This window comes from Caretta caretta, chromosome 9 (assembly GCF_965140235.1).
Source record: "Caretta caretta isolate rCarCar2 chromosome 9, rCarCar1.hap1, whole genome shotgun sequence".
Classification (NCBI taxonomy): Eukaryota; Metazoa; Chordata; order Testudines; family Cheloniidae; genus Caretta; species Caretta caretta.
Genome location: NC_134214.1, coordinates 24,531,959 through 24,555,131, shown reverse-complemented (window position 1 = coordinate 24,555,131; position 23,173 = coordinate 24,531,959). Strand labels below are relative to the sequence as shown.

The 23,173-nt window shown below is 45.3% G+C and overlaps 1 protein-coding gene across 2 annotated transcripts in view; it reads left to right on the top strand.

The window, feature by feature from the left end:
- The window catches only part of LEKR1 (leucine, glutamate and lysine rich 1), a 178,025-nt gene that overhangs the window by 29,784 nt on the left and 125,068 nt on the right, over positions 1-23,173 (top strand). The window contains exons 1-2 of one of the 2 annotated variants that reach the window (XM_048864714.2): positions 21,105-21,308; positions 22,664-22,760. In XM_048864714.2, coding sequence (XP_048720671.2) covers positions 22,713-22,760 — 48 coding nt within the window. In that variant the 5' untranslated portion in view covers positions 21,105-21,308; positions 22,664-22,712. Of the gene's footprint in view, positions 1-21,104; positions 21,309-22,663; positions 22,761-23,173 lie in introns of those variants that run through there. The other variant, XM_048864715.2, reaches the window with a different exon arrangement.

The window sequence follows — 23,173 nt, the reverse complement described above, 5'->3', positions numbered from 1 at the left end:
TTGTGCACACATGAAGTATGTCATTCCATGCGAGGCACGTGCCAACTGGAGAAGGTGCATTTCCTAACCTAAAATGGAAACAAATTTTCCCAATCTGTTTTTACTAGAGCTGCTAGTTACAGGAAACTTAGTCAACAAACACTGTGCCTTTTACTGTTCACAAATTGTTTGCAGACTTTGATTTTGTGAATCTGATGGTTGTTTGAAATTCTTTGTTTGAATGCTTCATGTGAACAAATTTCAACCTATGAATTGCTTTGCTTCACTGTCTGAGTCTTCAGGCTGCTTTAGCCCAATGCAGGGGACAGGTACTGTACAGAGCTTCTCCAGTATCAGGGGAGTGCAAAGGTGTAGCTATTACATGCCAAAATTTGGCCCTCTAACTGCTGCGGAAAGCAGGCTGGAAGGGACTGTGAAGGCTCCTTGTAAGTACAGAGGGTGAGGCCTAGGCTAGTCTTCAGATACAGGAAGATGGTCAGCGTATCTAGAGGGGAGTACTAGTTTGTGGATGAGAAGGACATGATATTTGCACGGTGCCAAAGAGAAGGAAGAACATAAGGACTGCGCAGAGAAGAACCATAGTTATGATGCATTAGTTGCAATATGGTAGTATCTGGAGCCTCAAAAAGATCAGGGCCCCATGGTGGTAGGCACTGTAAAAAAATAAAAAGTGAGACAACCACTGCCCTAAGAAATTACAATCAAATTGAAGACCACCCATGACAAATGGGGAACATCCAGTGGAACTGGTGACGGATGAAGACTAGGCTAACAGCAATAGAAACACAAAGCCACTTGCATCAACTATATGCATAATCTGTAGATTTAAGTTCGTGAGTGAGAGAGAATCTCTAAGAGGCCATCTGCCTAGCTATTATCATTGGCCATCATGTTAGAGGTGGGACTTGAGATGGGATTGGAAGGACAGGGTAGTAGCAGTGGCTTTGCAAATTTATTTGGGGCAGATGTTCCTTGCTGAAAGGGCAGCATGGAAGAAGGCATCAAGGTTCCGTGCTCACTGCCAATGAGGAGAAACAGCATCCCCTGCCAAGACATCCAGCTCACCACCAGGGTGAGTCTGTGGTGTCAAAGAGGTCATTCTACTGTCCTTGGCATGTCTGTCCCTCCTGTGTTTCCCTGGGGTTGCTCTAATTTATGCTCAGGGCCTTGTCTGTCCTTGGATCGGCCCAAAATTTCAGAGGTGCAAAGGTGGCATGATTAATTAGAGTATTTAAGTCCCATTGGCTTCCACAGGAAGTTAAAATTAAGCATGTGCTTAAATGCTTTCCTCAGATAAGACACTAGTACTGTAAGTCTCTTACAAATATCCCAGACATCCCACCTTTCAGTTATAGGATGATTCGCATAACACATGAACCCGGGGTCACCCAATGAAATTAATAGGCACCAGGTTTAAAACAAACCTAAGAAAATTATTCTTCACACAATGTACAGTTGACCTATGGAACTCATTGCCAGGGATGTTATGAAGGCCATAAGTATTACTGGCAAAGAGTCCTGTGGCACCTTATAGACTAACAGATGTATTGGAGCATAAGCTTTCATGGGTGAATACCCACTTCGTTGGATGCATAAGTATTACTGGGTTCAAAAAAAGAATTAGAGAATTTCATGGGGGATAGGTCCATAAATGGCTATAGGCCAAGATGGTCAGGGATGCAACCCCATGCTATGGGTGTCCCTAAAACTCTGACTGCTAGAAGCTGGGAAAGGAGCCAAGGGGATGGATCACTCAATAAATTGCCCAATTCTGTTCACTCCCTCCGAAATATCTAGCACTTGTCACTGTTGGAAGACAGGATGTTGCTCAAGATGGACTCTTGGTCTGACCTGGTATGGCCATTCTTATGTCCTTTCCTTAGCTTTCCTTTTATTTTATTTTTAAAAATCCATGCACTGTTATGACATGAATATGGGACTGAGTTGATCTGGCACTCCTTCTCTCTGCCAAATATCTTGTGGTTTTTTTCAGGGATACAGTAAAGGTAGTTTCAGCTATTTCTCTAAGGATCTCAGTAAGTCCCAGCTGTTGAGCATGTGATCATTACCAGTTTGGACAAGTAAGTGGGTTTTCCATCTTCTGAGGTACGTCCTCTTTTTGACACACCTGGATGAGTCCAATTAGCTTTAATGGGAATTGCATGCACACACCCAGTGGAGAATACACTGCAGAACCTTGTGAACTCTCTCAGGCTGCTAGACCAATTCTAGGTTACCAAATTTTGGGGATAAGCACATAAACACAAGGAAAAAACAACCGTGGATACTGTCACACAAAATCTGCTTTGTTAATTTACTGTGACAAGGCGGTTGTAAGGGTGAATTGGTGTGTTCATGTCAAATGGACCTCCTCAAAAATCTGTGCCCGAATGTGGAAAGAGGAGAATTACGGAAGCCTACCAGCAGCTCTTCAAGTCCTGTTCCTGCACTGTTGAAGTCCATGAGAGCAGGAGCAAGGTCTTAGTGAACGTGCGCGGAGCCCAGGCAAATGTGATATGCTTATTGGCCCCAATTCTCTACTAGTCCATCCCCGTGTTGAGCGTAGGAACAGAAAGGGGAAGGGTGGCTTTAAACCACCTTTGTGCTTCCTGTAGTCTCGGAACAGGGCTGGGGTAGGTCTTCTTGGAAACCTCTATACTAGTGCGAGAGCCCCCTTCCACTAGCATTCCCCAGATGTTCCCCAGAGCCTATTTCTGCCTCCTTATCCTCAGGCTTCAGTCAACAGAGACAAGGCTTCATTGTTTCCATCTCCATGCAAATTAATTTAACATGTTTTGAGTTTGGCTTCACTTGACCAAACCACATACTAGGCCCTCCCATACATGAGAACTATCCACTTGGGGGCAGGAAGTGGTGCTGGCACTCTTGAATAAGAATGACAAAGTCATCCCAATGCACGCAGCAGCTGTGTTGGGGAAGCCGTTCGCATTTTTAAAGAGGCAAGATTTCATTATGTCAAATAAGTTTGTAACTCAACAAGAAAAATGTCTGTCAGTACTAATGATACATTCCAGCTCATATTGTCAGTCACACAGGTAATGTGCACCACTGTACAGGATACACAAATTAAGGACTACTTACTGACCTCAATCTCCTCATGAAATGCCCATGACATGGAGAACAATTAAGGCAGTATCTGTGTAAGATTAAGGCAGTATCTGACCCTTATAAATTCAGCTCAATCTTCCTTTAAAATGGAAGAAAGCTACTTTAGTGCTGTATTATCAAGAGACTGGAAGAAATAGATTATCTAATTCAAAATCTTCTGCTTTATTAAGCAGCTCCATTTCCTTCCTTGGGGTCATTGTACAAGGTGTCCTTGCTCTTTTCTCTTCCTTTAGGAAGTATTTTTCATTCTTAAATTTATCATTTGCCCCTTCTGATAAATTGGCCTCATCCTTTTGGTGTAACACCCTTCAACTAGAAATTTAAAAAAAATATATGCTGGATTATACAATTCTAATTGAGGGAAATGAAACTTTCATTATTTGCTTCCTTTATGTAACACATAATGGATATCCCAGTCCCTGTTCCATGGAGCATACACTCAAAACTTTCTCTACATGAGAATTGTACTAATTTAGCTAGCTTGATTTAGAAATCAGTTTAGCTAAATGGGTGCAATCCGTGTATGGAGACTCACACTTATTTTGATTTGCGTGCCTTCTACTGAATTAGCTGATGGCAGTAAGGAATTTAGTTAAATTGCTACAATTTTTTTGTATAGACAAAATATAAAGGTCAAAGGTAACCTAAAGTTGCCATGACGTGTTGCTAACTCAGTATAAATTGGTGCAAGTGGGTGTAATTTAGGTGCTAAGGGGAAGGAGGAAGGCAAGGCTGTAACAGGGATACTGCCAACAAGAGGATATAAAATGTAAGATCAAGTGGCACAAAGAAGGGAAGTGAAGGTTTTATTTTGTTGGGTGCTTTTCCTGTTACAGCCCTGTCTGTCTATTCCCTCACCATATAAGTTACACCCACTTATTAAGTCAGTGTAAGGTGGTATAATTTACAACACCATTTGTCACCGAATAGGTGGACAGCAGAAGGAAAAGCTGCTGATGGGGAAATGTATATAAAAGCAGGCTTCCTGCATGTGCATCTTACACCTTCCAACCAGTTACTTTGCTGCTATAATTCAGCCCAAATTACATTCACGCAGAGCATGTCAACCCCACTGGCTTCCTTACATAACTTACTCAGCCCTTTGTCACCTCTGAATTTGGCCCTATGTGTGGAATTTAACAATGTTGTCTTACCACAAATATAAGATGTTTGTTTATTTTTTATCCAGTTTTCCTTTTCTATTTTTAGAAATCTGCATTTTAACACTGTGGCCCAAATAGTTGGGATTACCCATTACCAACAGTGAATTGACTGTTGATGCCACAGTGCAGAGAGCCTGTCAGAAATTCAGCCTTAGTGCCAAAAATTAGGACCTTGTGTTTTGTCTTATATATTTTAATTTCCTTGTGTAGCCATGACACGCCAGACCAGCTGCACTGGTGTTTTCACACATCATGTAATGTAATATAACCCGACAGGCTTAGCTGGAAATGATGGGCTTAACTCATCCCTTGTGTGTGCTGCTTTGAAGACAAGAGAATTATAGAAGGTATGAGGATGGCCCAATATATCAACTCACAGCTGGGATGTATTGGTCTGAGAAAAGTCAGGAAAAAGAGCTGACTTAAACAAGCCCTGGCAAAAGCAGTAATTCTGTAGGGATATTTTTAATGTTTTAAATATAGATGAAGATATCCTTGTGACTAATATTCCTTAGCAACTACAGTGGAGTTAACTTTTATTGGTCATTCATTTATTACACATCAGGGGCAGCTATTGCTAGTCTAGTGCTCTGAGATTGGCTGGAAGTCAGGAGATCTGGATTCTATTCACAACTTGGCCACTGACTTACGAAATATCTTGGTAAGGACATGGCTGTTGTAGAAGAGGTCCTGAGCTGCTGTAAATTCCAGTATGCTCTGGATGATCCTTTCTTGGAGTAGTGGCTAAAGTGGGTGTGATGGGCTTTGTCTCCAGTTGCTCTGATCCCCTTTGCTATCCTCTGGACAAAGCAGAGGGGTCTGAAGAGTGTAATGTGGAGCAGCCCTCACACTGCTTTAAGTGTTGACACAATGGGTGCTCAGGCCAACATTGCTTACAAATCACCAAAATACACCATACATTCTGACCCTCTCAGGTAAGCAGTTCAAACACCATAGGTGCAAATCACATGCTTCTCCTATTCCTCTGAACATGTATGTGCAGTGCTCAGACAGCAGCCAGTGAATGGATAATTAGAGGTCTAAATTCTCCCCTCACCAGTGGATCCCTAGAAGCTAATGACGTCACAGTGAGTATGCTGGCACCAATGCCTGAGCATTCTGTTATTTTGCAGCATGAGAAAAGCAGGTCACAAGGCAAGCAACAAAATAAAATGTACTGAACCGCAATCCCACCAGCAGCAGTATGTACTGTACTCTATTCAGTTCTACCCGAGAGGTCTGGCCTGCAGTGAAACTCACTAACTCTCCATTGCCAGCAATGGGGATGCTCTAAGCAGTGTCCTTTAGAGCTGCAATCAGTGTGCATGACTTGCCATCTGAGCTTCTGTCTGCCTCTTCTGCTTATTGGTCCTCAGGCTTCAGGTCATTCTCTCCTGCTCTAGCGTGGTGTGCTCAGAGTCTTCAACCTCCCCACACTGTTGTTCATGCGGGCAGGGTTGCTGGGCTTGTTTGCCAGCAGGGTTGCCAACCCTCCAGGATTATCATGGAATCTCCAGGAATTAAAGACTAGCTCATGTGATGAACTCTCCAGGAATTCATCCTACCAAAGTTGACAACCCTATTGGCCAGAGGAGTCAAGTTCCTTTGTTACCAGATTTGCCCATTACTTTGGGATACGCTCATTTATTAGGGTTACTCTTCGGCGTGGGGGTGGGCTTCTGTAATTCTATCAGTGTACTGCTTGTGTCATTTGTGTTCTCATACGGAGCTCTATTTCTCCCTGCTGCAAGTTCCCGCCCAATGGAGCTGTCCTGCAGGACCTAGGTTCCCCAGGGCTGGGTTCCTCCAGCCCCAGAATCAGATGAACACCCCTCACACACACATTAACAGAGCGCATCTGAGCGGACCGGGTCAATCAGCACTCCCAAGCTGACCCCTTATATGCCCTTGGACTCAGCAGGCTGGGTCGAGCCAAGCTGCTGACCACTGATGCCACAGGTTCGGCACATCCCTATCCCTACTTTCACATTAAAATTGTTCTGGTAGCAACTCACTGGATAAACAAATCCCACAGGATTTTTGGGCACTGCAGGGATCTGTAGCTTTGCTGCAGAGCGAATGGGGAAGCCAAAAACAAAAAAGAGAGCGCGGGGTGGCGGGGGGAAGCAACCAGCTTAACCATAAAAGTTGTTTATTGCCAGGTAATAACCTTACAAGGAGAGCCAAACAAAGAAACAAAACATACATTTAAATCTATCTTAAATTTGATTACAAAAGTCAGGTTTAGAAAATTATACCTGATCACACAAGTCAGTGTTAAAGAGCTATACCTAGAGTAGAAGGGAAAAAAACAGAGAGAGAGAGAGTGAGTTGGATTTCTCTCCACTCTGTGAAGCTTGAACTGGTTGGGGTTCCCAGGTGGTAGTGGTACCTTAGGGTCCGGAGTGCTGGAGCCAGGCAGAGCCCCCAGCACGATCAGTCAGGAGAAGATGAAGTCCCAATGCAACTGATGCAGATTTTGGATCTAGGCATCAGAACATTTACTTGAGCGTGGGTAGGGGTTTTTGTAGGGAAACAACAATGGTTCAAGGGAGAACACTAGATTTGTTTATGGGTAAACTGATGGCTCAATGGAATATACCGAAGTTGTTTTGTTCAGGCTAGACAATAGGAACTGATCATTCCTGGCTATGGGTGATGCTCCTTCGAGGGACCTCACAATGCAATTAGGCAGCTTCAGTATTTTGGATACCAATAAAGGATTTATTACTAGAATTGGTCTGATAACTACTGAGCTGGGTGTGTGTAGGCATGAGTTCATTAACATCTGGAGCAGAGATCCTCCATCGTGCAGTACTTTCCTGCTTTTCTGGTCCCAGAATTAAGTGTGGTTCTTGCCTTGGAATCTCTGTTCTTCATTCTGTATGCTAATAGAGATGCCTCCCTGTCCCATCTTCCATGCAAACGAGGCTAGGGGAGTTGCCTTAATCCTGTCACCCTTGTCCAGAGGGGTTTAGGTGTGTCTCTCCCTGTCTTTTCATTGCTTTTTGTAAGTCTTTCTTCTGATTGGCTTTGGTTCAAGCAAAGGCTGGGGCGGGGGGAAGGTCTTTTGTGAGTCAGACAGGCAGGTATTGCACCCGGGTTCCCCAAGAACACAGAGCTGATAGGTAACACCTTATAGGTGTGCAGATGATTTGGGAAGCCCCAGACGTATGGTACCAGATTTTCTATTTTTGATCTTGTTCCTTTAGACTGTGCTCAGTACCGAATCTGGTGAACTTTCCTAATACATTATGGGTCACTAACCAGTAGGTCAGTACTAGAGGGTAGCTCCACCGGAATTGCCTCATCATTCCACAAGCCAAGTCAGGCCCTCCCATTGGCCCTGTGACAATTCAATTACAAAAGGTATTGTAGGAAGCAAATGCCGTGAGTAGTTAGAACAAAACATTCAGTGATCTCTCAGATGTGGCTACTGATGCGATTTAGGGGTATGCTGTATACTTGCCTGGAGCGAGTACTGGGAATCATTTACTAGCCTAAGAGGGAGAATAGAGTCTGAGGAACCCAAGACATGTGATCATACTTCAAATATCTGCACAATCTGTTGTACCCAACCCCACTGCCGGTGTTACTGTCAGTGCTGTGCTACACCAGTCCCTAAGGGTCTGGTAGTGGGCTGAGTGCACCACATGCTCCGGGACAAGTGCGGTAGGTGCTCTAAGCACTGGGCTCTCCAGCCTCTAGCCCTTGAGGATCCACTCAGGGCACTCTCACTTTGTGTAAGTGCAGATTCCTTTACTAGGGCTGCCAGAAATAAAAGATGTGAACATCCCAGGCTCGCTTGCTTTAACAGCTACCAAAAAGGAACCCAAAAGTTCCCAACCCAGCCCCTCTGGGCAGTCCAAGCCAGGCATATGAAAGTAACAGAGAAGTCCCATTGTAACTCCTCCACACTGTCTGGCTTCACCCATGTGTCTTCCTGCTAAGGCTACGTCTTCCCCCGGCCAGCAGCAGGTCCAGCTCTGGTCTGTCCAGCTGTCAGACCCTCCAGTCCTACCTTCAAGGTTGTTCTCCAGCCTTCTCTCCACAACCAGCTGTCAGGCTGCTGTCTCTGGCCAGTGCTTCTGCTCTAATCCAGCCCTCTGAATAAAAATAAAATGATTTATTTTCCACTCCTGTACTCTGCTGGCTGAGTGTTAAACTGGGAGTTAATGCAGTACCCTGTTATGAGCCAGCAGGATCATTACAGTATTGTGTGTGGTGCCTGTCTGTTGTAGGTACATTCCACAATGTTTAATGTATTTACCCTCACAACATCCCTGTGAGGTAGGGCAGAACTATTACCCTCATTTTACAGATGAGGAATTGAGGCACAGAGTAACTTGTCCCGGGTCACACAGGATGTTTGTGGTGGAGCAAGAGTTGAACCTGGATCTCCTTTGGTCTCAATTAGTGCTCCAACACCTGGACCATCCTTTTTCTGCTCTGAGTAGTGTAAGTGGATAGAGTTTGTTTTATGGGAGGAGCTTGGAAGAGTACCACTACTTTTTTGTTTGTTTCCATTTTTAACGCTTTCCATCCAGCTAACCACAGACAATAAGTCTGGTATCTCAGGCGCCAGGCATTCTCAACAGAGGCCCCTCAGCTGTAAAACTTGCTCCCACCAGAAGTCAGGCTGACAGAGTCCTGCAGCCTGCAGTGCCTGATGCAAGATTATTCTCTGTTGACTTGCCTTCTAGCAAACAAAAGGGCTGCAAAATTACTATGGCAATAGTTCTTTGGCAAGTAACCACCTAAACGTAATTTGTGGATATAGGTCAGCTGTAAACTCCTTGGGGCAGGGACTGTCTTTTATTTTGCGCTTTGCAGTGCACCAAACACAGTGGTCCATAATCCTGGTTGGGGCCTCAGAGCATCACTGCAATATAAATATTTAGCAATAATAAAATGCCTTTAATTGTAGGGAGAATGTGGTTTGTTTCCAAACTGGAAATGTTGGTCTTTTAAATTTGTGACTGTGCCTAGATACTATAATGAAAGGTGCACACTAAAGAGAGCAGACAGTAGCATGATAGCGTCATTGCTCTGCAGGCATTAATTCCAACTAACCACAAAAAAACCCTCTGAACAGCTTATTAAAATTTAGGGTCTTGAGTCATAGCTGCGTCCCAGAAACTAGGTTTCTGCTTTTTAAAACCTCTAATCCATGTGACAGGCAAGTCATGCTTGAGTAACGGGATAAAGGAAGGACCCACAATGGAAAAGCTGAGCAGTGAGGAGCATAAAGACAGTGAGACAAATTCTGTCCTGCTGGACACCTGCACCTTAAGTCACTAAACTGATTTTGTCTCTCCACCCTTTACACATACATGATGTGTACTGTGGGAGTCAGCTCCCAGCTTGCTAGACTCTAGACTGTCACAACCCCACTGAGGGAAATGGGAAGAGGCATTCACCCATTGTACTGTTGTGTTTATCTGGCTAGAGATGGCTTTCTGCACACCTTGTGTAACACTATGGCCGTCTTTCACTCACATTAAGTAGTAAATGGCAAGCAGCAAAAGGTCAAGATGCTTATTTTTTTATATAATTTTGTATTATGTAGGGGAAAAAAATCATTGACTGTAAAAAAGATCCTATAAACTATAAAATGTGAGACTTAGCTCCCAATTTTCTTGTGGTAATGGACATGACTAATCCACAGTGACAGCACTGTGTACTGATACAGCTGGGGACTCCATAGTTTTTACCACCATAAAGTGAGGTAATTTCTTTAAAAAATGCTAATGGAATCAGAACAGGAGAAGGCTAAAGCACCTCCTAAAATTACTATCAGGTATTTACTTGTTTATATAATCTTGGGTGCATGCAGCATCAGAGTTGAGAATATTATCTTGTTTTCAAAACCAGAGCCATTGACTTAAAACTAGACACTTTAGGCACCATCTTCTTCTTATTTACACTGGTGGAACCCCATTTAAGGCCTTAATTAATCCCTATCTTGGTTCAGAGCCAAGCCCAGTGGGAAGTGACTTATACCTTCCTTATCCTAGGGCTGGTAGGGGGCCCCAGCTCATGTTAGGGCAACCCTCAGGGCTGTCCTAACTTGTACCTCAGCCATCATGGTCTCTGTGGGCCTTAAACAGACAGGAAAAAGATGGGGTGTAAGAACACCCTAGTCATGCCTCCTCCTGGCCCATCCTGACACAGCCTTGAACTTCTCCTGCACTGAGGGATCCTGCAGGGGAGCACAGAGCCAGGCTAGCCAGCTCTGTGCTTGCAGTAGGGGTGTTCTGCAAGAGAATATTTTATTGTTGTTTTGCAGCCCCTCTGTCAATGGAGTGGGAAAAGTGGGGCTGCAAGGTACCGTTGATGGTGCCTGAAGTCACTGGAGAAGCACTGTGTAACCGAGAGGAAGATGAGCTCCTTTTATGACTTCATATTGACAGACTAATGTTGTTTTAATTTTAATTTCAAAATGTTTTGCTCTTATAGGAAAAGTTTTATTCACATGAGTAGGGCAAGTCGGGTTTACATTTGCAAAGTGCTGCACAAGCATTGCATTCCCTCTACTAGACCATGCTGCCTTATTAAAGGTTCGATCCTAAAGGATCAAAGTAACTGAAACATCTATTCTGACCTCCTGATTTTTTTCCCTGGCAACCAGTTGCTAGGCAGCTAATACACCTGGAAAGTAATTTATCTCAGTCCTTATCCACAAATGAAGCGGTGTAGAAGTCAGGCATCAGAAATAATGAAGCCACTGTCAATGCCGTATGTATCTTAGACTTTAAAAACAATGGTGGGGGAATTCACTGCTTGTGAAAATGAAGGACCCAAAGTATGGGCTAGAGCTAGGCATAGTGTAGGCAGGTACCGTAAGTGCTTCTTGACACATAGCTCTGCCAATGTACTTTGGCCTCAGCTAGTGCACCTGAACACCCTACTCTTCTTGGCCTCTCACTGCCAATTGTGCCAAATTGTTTGTTTGGCAGTTTTTTTAGATGAATAGCAAATACTTCTAATGACTATTATGCAAGCAATTTATAGGTGAAAATTTGCTTTTACAAATCATTAGGACAATTACAAATAATAAATGTGCAGAAATCATGACCTGATCACAGATGATTCACAAACAGTAATGACAGCTAAATTAATTAAATAAATTGTTCACGGTGCATAGATCACCTGGCTCTACTTTTGTGCTTTAAGAGATTCGAAGTGACAAACTCTTCAAGGTGCATGTTTTTCTTTTACCTTGGGTTTCCACTCCAAGCACATCATAGAATCAACCTGCCCAATTCTCTCTCACATGCATCATTTAACTGTCTGCTTCTCCCTTTTGTTGCCAGACTAATCAATATCTGAATGGAAATGCATTTAAGGTTCATTACATTATACAGTCACAGATCCTGATTCTGATCTCACGCTGATTTTATTCTGTTGTAACTTCATTAACTTTCAGTGGAGTTAACCCTAGTTTACACTGATATAAGCATGGATAGGCTCAGGGCAACAGTTTTCTTTTTTCATATGGTGTTCGATATACTTAAATTGGCTGTCATGCCATATATCTATTTCTATTACATGCATCTGTTATGTTCTAAAGATGTAATTGTTTGCCTTTTAATAAACTACATACAAGTTATTAATCTTTTTGTTGTGAATATCATTCTAATCATATTAATATATGAATAAATTGCACAGTAGACCCTAATCCTGCTTCCATTTGAAGACAATGAGAGTTTTACCAATGAGTTTAATGGGAGCCATATCAGATTCTGAGTTACAGTTCTTATTGTACGGTACTGTCAATCTAGCTTCACTGCAAAGCATAAGATCATAATTAAGTTTTGTTAACCATCCAAATGTACACATAATTAAAGTACACCCTGTGCTATCCTACTGTAGGGTTGTCACCTATTTACAATTGTCCTATGGGACACATCAGGTCACTTGTCACAACAATGCAACATTTACATTTTCATATCATGATGTGTTGATGCATCACATTGTATTGACCCGTCATGATGTAACATCACCAGGAGGAGGAGGAAAGGTTAAGACAACCTAGAACAAAGTAATTAATACCACCATTATTAGAAGTGGTTGATTGGGTCAATCCAGAGCAGCAGAAGGTGAGTGGAAGTCCAGAATAGTATTCATCATAATACAATTTTAGGAGGGCCTGCAAGCCTTGACTCATGAGACTAATCCCAACTGATTACTGATATAGGTTGGGACTTTATTTTGATATATAGTCTTTCATGAAAACTGGATCTCAGAATGCTTTATGGAAACAAATACAAGGGAATGGGCACTATATATTACAAGTACACTCCACTGAAGCTGCTGTTAGTCATATCTGTAGTGATGACTTCCTGGCCAAATCCAAGGGCTTCTTTCCTCTTACCTTCCAATCTGTCTGCTGGATTCATACTGTCAGTCACTCCATTCTCTTTAGTACTCTCTGCTTCCTGACTTTTCAGTGTCTGTCTTGTTGGTGGTTCCTTTTCCTATCTAACCAGTTCTATACAGGTTCTTATACCACCTTCATTATTATAGGATCTGAGTGCTTTCCAGTAGTGCATTAAGCATCAGGATGACCATTTGTTATGCGTTCCTTCTCCATCCTCTCCTAAGAGGGAGAACTGTGTGTGCAGTGGAGCATTTTGTTGTAGAGGGGGTTTTGTTAGGTTTTTAATAACCACACAGCAGTGTGTATAACTTAGACAAGGCAGGTCACCTTGCACTTGGAGAGAAGGAAGTGAGATTTGTGTTGGCCCTTAGTTCCTGTGGGAAGCTTGTCCTGGCCCCTGAGAAAGCTCCCTCCCTTTATAGAGGAACTTTATCCTTATGGTAGAAAGTTCCATTTTGCTTGAGGAGGAAGGTTGTTGACCACAGTCCTCATCCTGAAATTGTGGGTGTTCCAGCTTTGCTGGGCCCAGGCCACTGAGCACCTTGACGAGAAGGACCAAGACTTTGAACTCTCTTCCACTGGTGTCCCTGGGGCTTGGTCTGTGGCCCCATCCTCCTCTCCCTTTACATTAAAATGGATGAGAGACTATTTGAGCTCTTATGGCTTTAACTCCCACTTCTGTGCTGATGACCACTACACCTGTCTCTGTGCTCCTGACCAGTCCCTCACTTCAATCTTACAACTATGAATCTCTTTCTGACATCTGTCCCTAGATGTCCTGCTGCCAACTCAAATGCAATATGAACTCATTTGCCTTCATATCCTCCCTTCCTTTTCCATCATGATCATGAAATCCGCTCTGTTGCCTGTCTTCCAAGCAGACACCCTTGATATCATGCTTGACATCTCTCCTCTCCTCTTCTAACATCAAGTCATTGTCCAATCCTGCTGATTCCTTTTCTATAACATCTGCATCCCTATTTCTTGTCTTTGGTTTGGTAATGTCCCACCTAGAGTACGGCAACCTCCTTCCCTTCAGTATTGCCATATTTCCATTCTTCGCTGGCATCACACTACTCTCTGCATCAAATGAAAACTCCCTGTCTTTGCCTTCAGTGCTGTGTGCACAGTTCTGCCCCTTCCCACAACTCTCTTTCCTCTCCCACCGTTCTACTCCCTGACTCCTTTATGCTCTGGCAGCTCCACTAGCTTTCACAGCCTCTGTGAGTCCCTCTTCCACAAGCGTTTCTGCACTTTTGCCTACACTGTCCCTTTGTCTGGAATTACCTTGCTGGCCCTGGTCCCCATCCAGCCTGCACTTTCAGTTCCCTCCTTCCCACTTCTGAACCCATCCTTGTTGCAAAAATGTAAAACGGGGCATAGCCACGGGTGTGCCTGAGTGAGCTGTTGCCCACTCACTTAGCATCCAGGCCCACCCAAATCTGAGCAGGGGTATAGTGCTGCCATAGAGGCCCCAGAGCATCACTCAGGCACCTGAAATCCAGGATGGAGCTATGCACCCACCCTTCAGAAAGCTAGGCTCCGGCAGCTCTGCCTCGCCATTTTCTGAGCCGCCCCATGGGCATGTCCAGCTTGGCAGGTGAAGCCCTGTGTCTGGAGCACCAGGGCTAGGAAGAGGGCATGGAGTCAGGGGAGAAGCTGAGCTAGTACAGTCTGTTATTGCCCATTCACCTGAAAGTTGGGGCCCACCCAAATTTCCACTCCTAGCTATGCCACTGATGTAAAAAAAGCAAATCAAACAACCAATACAATTTAAAAACAGGAACTAACCAGCTGTGTAGCTACAGCACCAGAAATAACTTCATGTCATGACCTTCCACACTGCTGAAAACCTTCTCCTTCCTTTGACCCCTCCTACTTTGTCTCACCTCACTCTCCATTTGTTTTGGAGGCCTAGCCTGCAAGGCCAACACAGGCTCTTGGATTTTAATTCTCAGCAGAGCACTGTGGATACCACCCTATGCATACCTATGGGGTGGTCAAACTAAACAGTAGCTTTATCTCTCCATTCCCCTCGCTGAGCATTAGGAATGATAAGGCATGTCACAGCAGAGTTGGTTTAGGGTAACAAGGCAAGGTTGCTTCTGTAAACTGTATTAATACAGGTTTCAGAGTAGCAGCCATGTTAGTCTGTATTCGCAAAAAGAAAAGGAGTACTTGTGGCATCTTAGAGACTAACCAATGTATTTGAGCATAAGCTTTTGTGAGCTACAGCTCACTTCATCGGATGCATGTGGTGGAAAATACAGTCATGCATACATCCGATGAAGTGAGCTGTAGCTCATGAAAGCTTATGCTCAAATAAATTGGCTAGTCTCTAAGGTGCCATAAGTCCTCCTTTTCTTTTTGTATTAATACTGTTTATTGGATGAAAAACCCAAACCAAACAGAACAGCCCTAAAAGCACAAGGCCTTCCAACTATCAAATAATAGGCTTTTTACCAGAAAAGATAAAGCACCTGTTAGATTATTACAACTGGCCTGTCAGGCAAGCAGACCCAGTCACTTATACTGAGAAAAAGAGCTTCCCTCACCACGCCCCCAGCCAGGGTCAGGATCCCTTCCTGCATCTGTGTTCTGCTTGGGGCGCTGTGAGGGATTCCTAGACGCACGCTGTCAATGCCCCTGCCTGGTGATGTCGAAGTACTATGCGAAGTTTCACCCCTGTCCTATGTTTGAGCTGCCGCCTCCCGGGAGACAATGGCAGGGTCAGACTCCGGTTGTCGCTGCGTACCTTGCACTCATTTTCTTGCCTGTCCGTTTGGCCTTGAAGCCACTCCTGCCGCCTGGTAAATGGTGATTCGGCCTCACGAACCTCACAAAACTCTCCCCTTAAAAGTTATGCTAATATTAACAGGGTCGGTATATGTCTACATTCATGCTGCGCCCCCCCCACCCCCTTAATTGCAGGATCACGTGTCTAGCAGGGGCCTGAGGTAGGTTTATTCTTGTCAGTTCCATATGATCGTTTCCAGGAATATGCAGCCAGTAAAGCGTGATGGTGGGTGCGGTGTCAGCTGTTTCTGCGCCGATTTCTGCTTTAGGATAATTTGATGCTACATTTAGAAAACACCACAGGTCATTTCAGAGCAAAAAGCGATGGCAGTAGCAGTTACTCATGCTGCATGTATGTGCCTGTTCTCCCTACTCCCACCCCACCCCCGCTTTTCTACCTCTCACGTTGTGGTTGTGTGCGTGTGTATGTGTGTGTTCAATACCGATCGCTCCATTTCCCGAGGTGTGACTGCTTTACTGCAGGCTCAGTCACCCTCCCGCTGTGTAAAAGCGGGGTGTGTGTGTGTGTGGTATAAGTGATAGGATCTCCTCTCACACAGCCGCAGAGTCGACTCAGCGTGGGGGGAGGAAGAGCTCTGCCCTGCCCTTTCCCTACAGCTCCCGGCTGCTGCGTGACTACTCTCTTTCACAATCATAACACTGTGGTTATTTAAACGGATCTCAGCGCCGATCTGCACGACACCCTTACCCTGAAATTTACACAGCAATAGCGTGACAGGAGCTGAGAACGGTCCCCAGCTTTCCACCTCCTCAGCGCCTTCAGGGCCCCCTCCATACAAATCACTCTGCCGGTCTCACGCAGGCGGAACATATGTGCAGAAGGCAAATCAAACGCTGGAGGTTTTTTTTGTTTTTTACACTAATCAAAGGACCGGGCGGCCGGGCTCTCCCTTTAATACGGCGCGCAATGAAATACCCCCAACTTCCTAAAAATGTGGTTCAAACCGCTCTGTGCTGCTTCACACGCAGCGCAACCCCCTGCCACCCACCCCCGCACATCATTCAAGGTGAACCCACTGAGTCGGGTGCTTTGGGGTGATGCAGGCGGTATTGCAGCGCGATGGAACTGACTCGACACTAAGCTGCCTCCCACCCCGCTTCCCCCCAGAATGGGCTGCGTAGGGGTAGTCAGATTGCACCACTGGGGGGTGGGGAGGGGGGCGAACCGGAGCTGTTCACATATAGCCTGTGGAAAGGACTGAGAAACCCGTGGCTTTCGGCCACGGTTAAAAGAACTCGTCAACCCTCGATTTTGACCTTTAAACATATGTTCCTCCTGCGTGAGACTGCATGATTTAGTTAGTTAATGTCTGTAAAGCGCTTTGAACGTTTAGGGCGCTACAAAGCATTACATGGTGCTGAACTATTAAATGGGTCTGCGGCGGGGGGGGGGGCGCTGTGGAGAGATGGGCTACTATTTCGGGTTCATCACGTTCTTAGAAACACACGCGGAGAGCCCATACGCCGTTGTAATAGGTGCCTAATCCCTGTAGGGATTTTAAAAAACCCTAATGGAAATCAGTGTGTGTGGATATACACATACAGAGAGAGAGAAACACCATGAAACCTGCGTGCGTGCGACATCTATATTTGGCTGTCTCATCTACAGCTAGCGACAGCCAGCCCCGTCGTGATTTCCTAATTTCTAGCTCTGATGTTTTGAGATAAAGGGATTCAGTGACGTTTCCACCCTCCCATGTAAATAGGTTAATAAGAGGGTGGACGCTTCTTTAGTGTCCTGGTGTCGAAAATTCTATTTATGAGCTGCCTCGATTCATGTCTGGCTTGATCGCGAAAATAAGAAGCGCTCCTAGAGATGAAAGGGGCCCGGCTGCTTTGCTTGTGCCACGCTCAGGATTCGCGAGTTAGCCCAGCTTTAAGGTCTGCACGCAAAGCTCCCAGCAGCGCTCATGGGGAGTTAGTCACCCACGGATACACGCGAAGTGCAGCCGAGAAATCGGATTCCCCCAGGGTGGGGAGGCACCGGTCATGCTCTGGAGATCAGAGCCGGCCTGGGCGATGATGGCCTGCCCTGACGGGGAGCCGGGCAGCTGGTGCCCAGGATCTGGGCATTGTCCTGCGCTGCCCATGGAGCTGGGTGCCTGTGGTACCCACGGAGCTGAACCGTCGAACTCCGTGCCTGGGAGCTGAACACTGCTCTGGTACCCAGAGGTAGGCACTGCCCCGGGAGCTGGGCAGTGCCCCGGGAGGTAGATGCCCTGGCAGCGGGGTTATGCCCTGCAGGAGGAGCTGCGCTTTCCGTGCGGCCGCCCCGTGCCGTGACACGTATGCGCGCCTGGCACGCCAGGGCTGCCGCCGCTGCCAGCTGGGCTCCGGGATATTGCGTGATGTGCAGGGATCAGCGAGCTGCTGAGGCACACGCAATTCATGCTCCTGCCCCAGTGACCCCGGAGACCTCTCCCTGCTTCCGGGCTGGCGTGCAGGTGCTCTGGGGCGGGAGGAGCAGTTAATCTCTAAACGCTTAGCTTCTGCTTTCCAAGCCCAGCCAAGAGAGTCACGCTATTGCTGGGACGGGCAGTGAGTTCACTAGGGAGGAGGAACACACAGTCTCCTCGTTATCAGGAGAGTGTAACAGCTGGGAGAGAAACCCGCTTACAGCAAACCTAGTGGGAGCTCTGCAGCCTGCTCTCCATCTCCCCATAACTCATAAACTTCTCAATGAAACGTCCCCCAGACCTGCTCAGGGGGAGGGAGCCTTTCTCATTTAGGGATCAGGCTTTTCAAGTCTCTGCAGCTGGTGAAAGAGCATTTTGCTCTGGGTGTGCGTGTGTTCGTTGCACTGAGGGACTGTAAATCTTATTCTATCTTTTAACAATAAAAAAACAACCCTCCCTCATTCAAACTGTTCCTGTTTGGCCACCCTGCTTCGAAGTAACCACGTGTAAATATGCCTCCCTTCCACCGCATATCCTAAGAGGGGAGTTTTGTTAAGAGTTCAAATCAGATCTCTAACAATAAAAGGAGGAAAATTCAGTAACAGCTGCCTTCACTCTGATCGTAACAAACTGTGCCTAAGTACACACTGTGTACACTGCAAAACATCCCCATTTTAGGAGGCACAGTCCCTAGTTTTCAGCAAAACAATTACCATTCCCCACTCTCCGGTAATGCAATCAGTTTAAAAGGGGCAGGAAACTGTGTCTATATTTCTCCCTAAATATTCTTGTCAATGCTGGCATGTATATATAACGAGCTGGGCTCTGAATAAACTTCACCCTGGCTGGGTCCTGAGAGGGGTCAAGCACACCTACAGCTCCTAGGTTGGATCCTGTTCCAATTCAAGTTGATAGCAGAAATTGCTATTGACTTCAATGAATGCAGGATCAGGTCAATAGACTTCCATGGGTGTTGCATCTCTCTATTGGGCTAGCTACATAGTGTTCAGAAGTGAACTAGAACCAGGCAGAAACCCCTAACGCTATATTTCCTTGCTTATTTTAATTCATGCTCTTTAATGTATTTTGAAATTTTAAGAATTTCACCAAATAAACAAGGGTACTTTGTTCATATTTGTAAAAGAAATACATCAAAACTCTTTTGTGGGATCCCTGAATAAATGCTCACACATTGCAGAGCCCACCTGTAGTGTACTGGCAATGCTGTATGCTGAAGTTTGCACAGCAAGTTCTTTCCTTATGGTTATGACCTTTGAAGTCACTGACTGATGTGGATGGTCAGCACTACATGGGCTAGGGGTCCATCTTCAGTTAGTTTAAACCTTAATGTTACCTTAGTGTAGTTTTATGCATATAGTTTTGTGCTAGACATAACCTCTCTTTCATATAGAAATAAACAGAATTAACAAATAATGAATGGGCCACTCACAAATGAAATCAGTTAGATCAACAACATTGTGCAATGATGGTCTTATTTTTCATTACAGGAGACTTGCTGCTAACCTTTTTCCAGTTCAGAATTCCAGCAGATGTTTCATCACATATCATGTCTTTGCTAAATAATCAGACCCTCTGCAAAGACAATTTGTCTAATTTAATATAATAGTTTAAAAATGAAAGGACAGTATTGTAAGTGTATATTGCTTATGAAATGAACAACTTTTAAAGATGCAGTCATGAAGCCAGGAGGACGTTCTGTGGTCAAAGCCTCATCCGCAGTACCAGAGAGTTATATGGGTTCACATGAGTGCAGGAACTAGACAAAAGGTCTGACTGACCACAACTGTTTAAAAAAAATCCAGAACAATGACTTCACCAGTGTGTGAACTAAACCCATGGTTTGTTGTGGCAAGGCTTACAAGACACAATAAAATAAAAAGCCCCAGATTCCTGGCCTTGGTGTAGATGCGGGAGGCTTCACATAAAATAAACACAAATGAAAAGAAGCTAGTATAAGATATGAAATTAATTCAATAGAAAGTCATAATAAGAACTCCTATTTTGATTCTCACATCTTTCATTAATTTATTTACTTTTTGTTGCTCTACTGTAAACTCAGACAGATTTCATTCAGGGCTGGCAAAGCAGACAGTTCATATAGAGGGTGAACAGATGTCCTAGTTTACAGGGATTGACCCAGGCTTTAGAGTCAATTCTAGGGTCACAGACAGCTCAAGTGAAATCAGGATTTTCTGTTTTCAATAAAACTGGGTAGGTAGTCAGCTGGTTATCCTCTCCCTGTCCACAACATGTGGTGGGCCTGAATATACTGCTTCTCCAACTGTTGACCACTAATGTTAAATATGGATTAAGGAGTGGAGTGTAGGTCACCACAATCCATCATGCAGCAGTATGGCAAATTCAAAAGTAGCAGATGCTTGAGATGACATAGGTGGGCCCCGCCCCACACACATGGGAGCAACAGCAAAATGCTGTTTTAGATTCAGTTAAGATTCTGTACCTGAGGCGCTCCACAAATCTCTGTAGAACAATAGGGATGGTGGCAGTTGTACTTGATTATTACAGGGGCTTATTAGAAGAGGTGATAAAGCAAAGTCTTGCCTGCCCTTGTTTGTGCCTGTCCAGGTGGAAGTAAAAGATAGTTCTTTTGGAATAGCAAGGGTTAATTCTGGTGTGCTAGTTAACATTTTCTCACTCAATAAAATACAGTAACAAGTTGATAAATCATACCTTTACATCAGCCATGACTCCAGTCATCAGATACAATAGCTACACATAATCATTATTATCTCATTGGCTTTTTGTTTTCTAATATATAAAGCACACATTAAAATGTATTAACTGTTGCACATGTGTTTTGATGGAAGCATGTGCTGTCTCTGGACAACACCCCAATCAGTCTGCAGACCGGGCAGTCTCACTGGATATTATTTCATAACTTAAAGTAGTATATAATTTGCCTCTGCAAACACAGCCACCATCTGTTTGTACACAGTTGCATCACCTCTTGCCCCCCTTTTCCTTGTTGTCATCATTCACCGGCATTATCTTGGTGGGTGGGGGGGGGGGAGGAGAATGTGTTCTTAACGTGAGTTAACAAACGAGTGAAACTCCTCGCGAAGAGATGGAGGTTTATAATTTCCACACGAGCAGGAGTTACAGCCTGAGCGAGCCTAGCTTTGAGCAGCTAGATCAGATGAAAACACCCGCTCCCTACTGCCCCCACCGCTACCGCTACCGCTACCGCTTCCCCTACCTACTCCACACTGCGCTTCTGCCTCTCCGGCTGCCCACTCCCGCCACAGCGTCAGGCTTCTCTTTCGCCTGGCACGTGACTCTCTTCCGCCAACTCACGCGTCGTTACGCCCCTCAATGTTGCGCGGTTGCCGTGGTTACCAGAGAAGCCGTTGGAGTCCCCGGCAGCGCGAGGACGCCGAGGTAAGAAAATGCCCGATCCCCGCCCCCCAACACCCTGCATGTCCCCCTCTCCCCGCGGCCGCTCCTTTTCCCCTCGGGGTCACCCACCCCCGCAGACCGCAGGCCCCGGTCGGGGTCAGGGGCAGCGCCCTGCGATCCGCTGCGCTCGGGATCGGACCCTGCCGGCGAGGCTCCGCGCAGCTTCCTCGGCCCACGCCGCCCCACTGTGGGCCAGGGCCCCGCTGTACAGACCGGCCCGGGAAGCCGGCCCCCGCCCCACGGCGCTTACAGTCCGGGACAAGGCCGTGGGGCAGTAGGAGGAAGCAGCACACAGGCACCCTAGGCAGCCCTCTCAGCTCACCAGGGGGGCCTTATGCTGCCAAGCTTTTTTGTAGGCATCATGAACCAGGAGAGTTGTCAACAGCTCGGGCTGGTCCCAGCACTGCCCCACGGGGCTAAAGTCTGGCTTCTTTCCACTCCCACTGCAGTCAGTGGCCAAATTCTGCTCTTGTTCTCCCCCACCGTGCCCCACTGAGCTCTCGCCTGCATGCACCAGCTCTATCAAGACAGTGGGACAAGACTGGGCTCTGGCTCAGACTTATGCAGAGCACCACTGAAGTCACTGGGCTAGACTGTGCTCACCCTCATGTCTGTGTCACCCTACTGGCATCCCTGGGTCAAATCTTGCTGATGCCCAACACGACTGCACTGAAGTCAATGAACCAAATTCTTCTCTCAGTTGAGATTGTGTAACAGCAGAGGGGCGAGCGGAATTGTGTTGGTGGAAATGAAGGTGGAATTTAACCTGATATGACTAAATAATGTTAACGTTTCTATAGATGGACTGCTTCCAATTTCATTAGAAACTTTCATTCTTAAATTCATAGATGAAAACAGAACAGAGTACCAGTGGAATAATTCTCATTTGTGGACTAGTCTACACTAGAAGCGCTACATAGGTGCAGCTGCTCTCCCATCCGCATAATTACTCCACCTAGGCGAGAGGTGGAAGCTGTGTCAGCGAGAGAGCAGTTCCTGCAGACATAAACACTGGTGTGGACAGTGCTTAGGTGGATGTAACTTGTGTCGCTCAGGGAGGTGGCTTTTTCACCCCCGAGTGACGTAAATTACTTTGGCTTAAGCAGTAGTGTAGACAAGCCCAGATCCTTTAAGCTGTAGGAGGACAAGAGAGAATGGGGCTATATATGGTGTGTGTAGTTCTGTCTTGTCACTATGTACAAAATGATGAAGCCTTGAGCAGGATTGCAATAAAATAGAAAAAAGTACACATACAACTCCTCTGAAAATGCTGCCCAAGATATTTAAAGTTTCCCCCCCATCCTTGTTAAAATGAATTCTGACCATTTAATCTCCAGGGGTTTTGTGTGGCCCTGCTTCATAAGTGTGCCTGAATTCTGGAAGGCCATGGATCGACATGTTCCTGTGCATCCGTTACCAGAAGAAATCCAAAAGGTAAGAAATATGAGAAATATAACAACATCAGGGGTCAAAATTCTTCAATGACTTATGAATATTTCACAGGTTGGAAGTCATTTACATAGTCTAAAAACGCTCTACAAATACAGCATCTGATCCAGTACAACGATTTCTATGTGCCTATATTTACTGCCATGAGTTTGGGATGAGTGAAGAACAAGTATGTATTAGTCTTCTCAAATGAGTGCCAATAAAAATTGTATACCCTCCAATTCCACTTCATATTTTGTCTTAGTGTATGTGAATGTGGATGTATAAAGATTATTTTTTTTCCTGTTTGAAGTATATTGGTGTGAAGGTAACTGATGTCTTTGGTATGGGAGGAGCTTATTGACACCCACAAGTGGAGACTAAAGTCACTTTTTATAATGGTATGCAGTTTATACTAC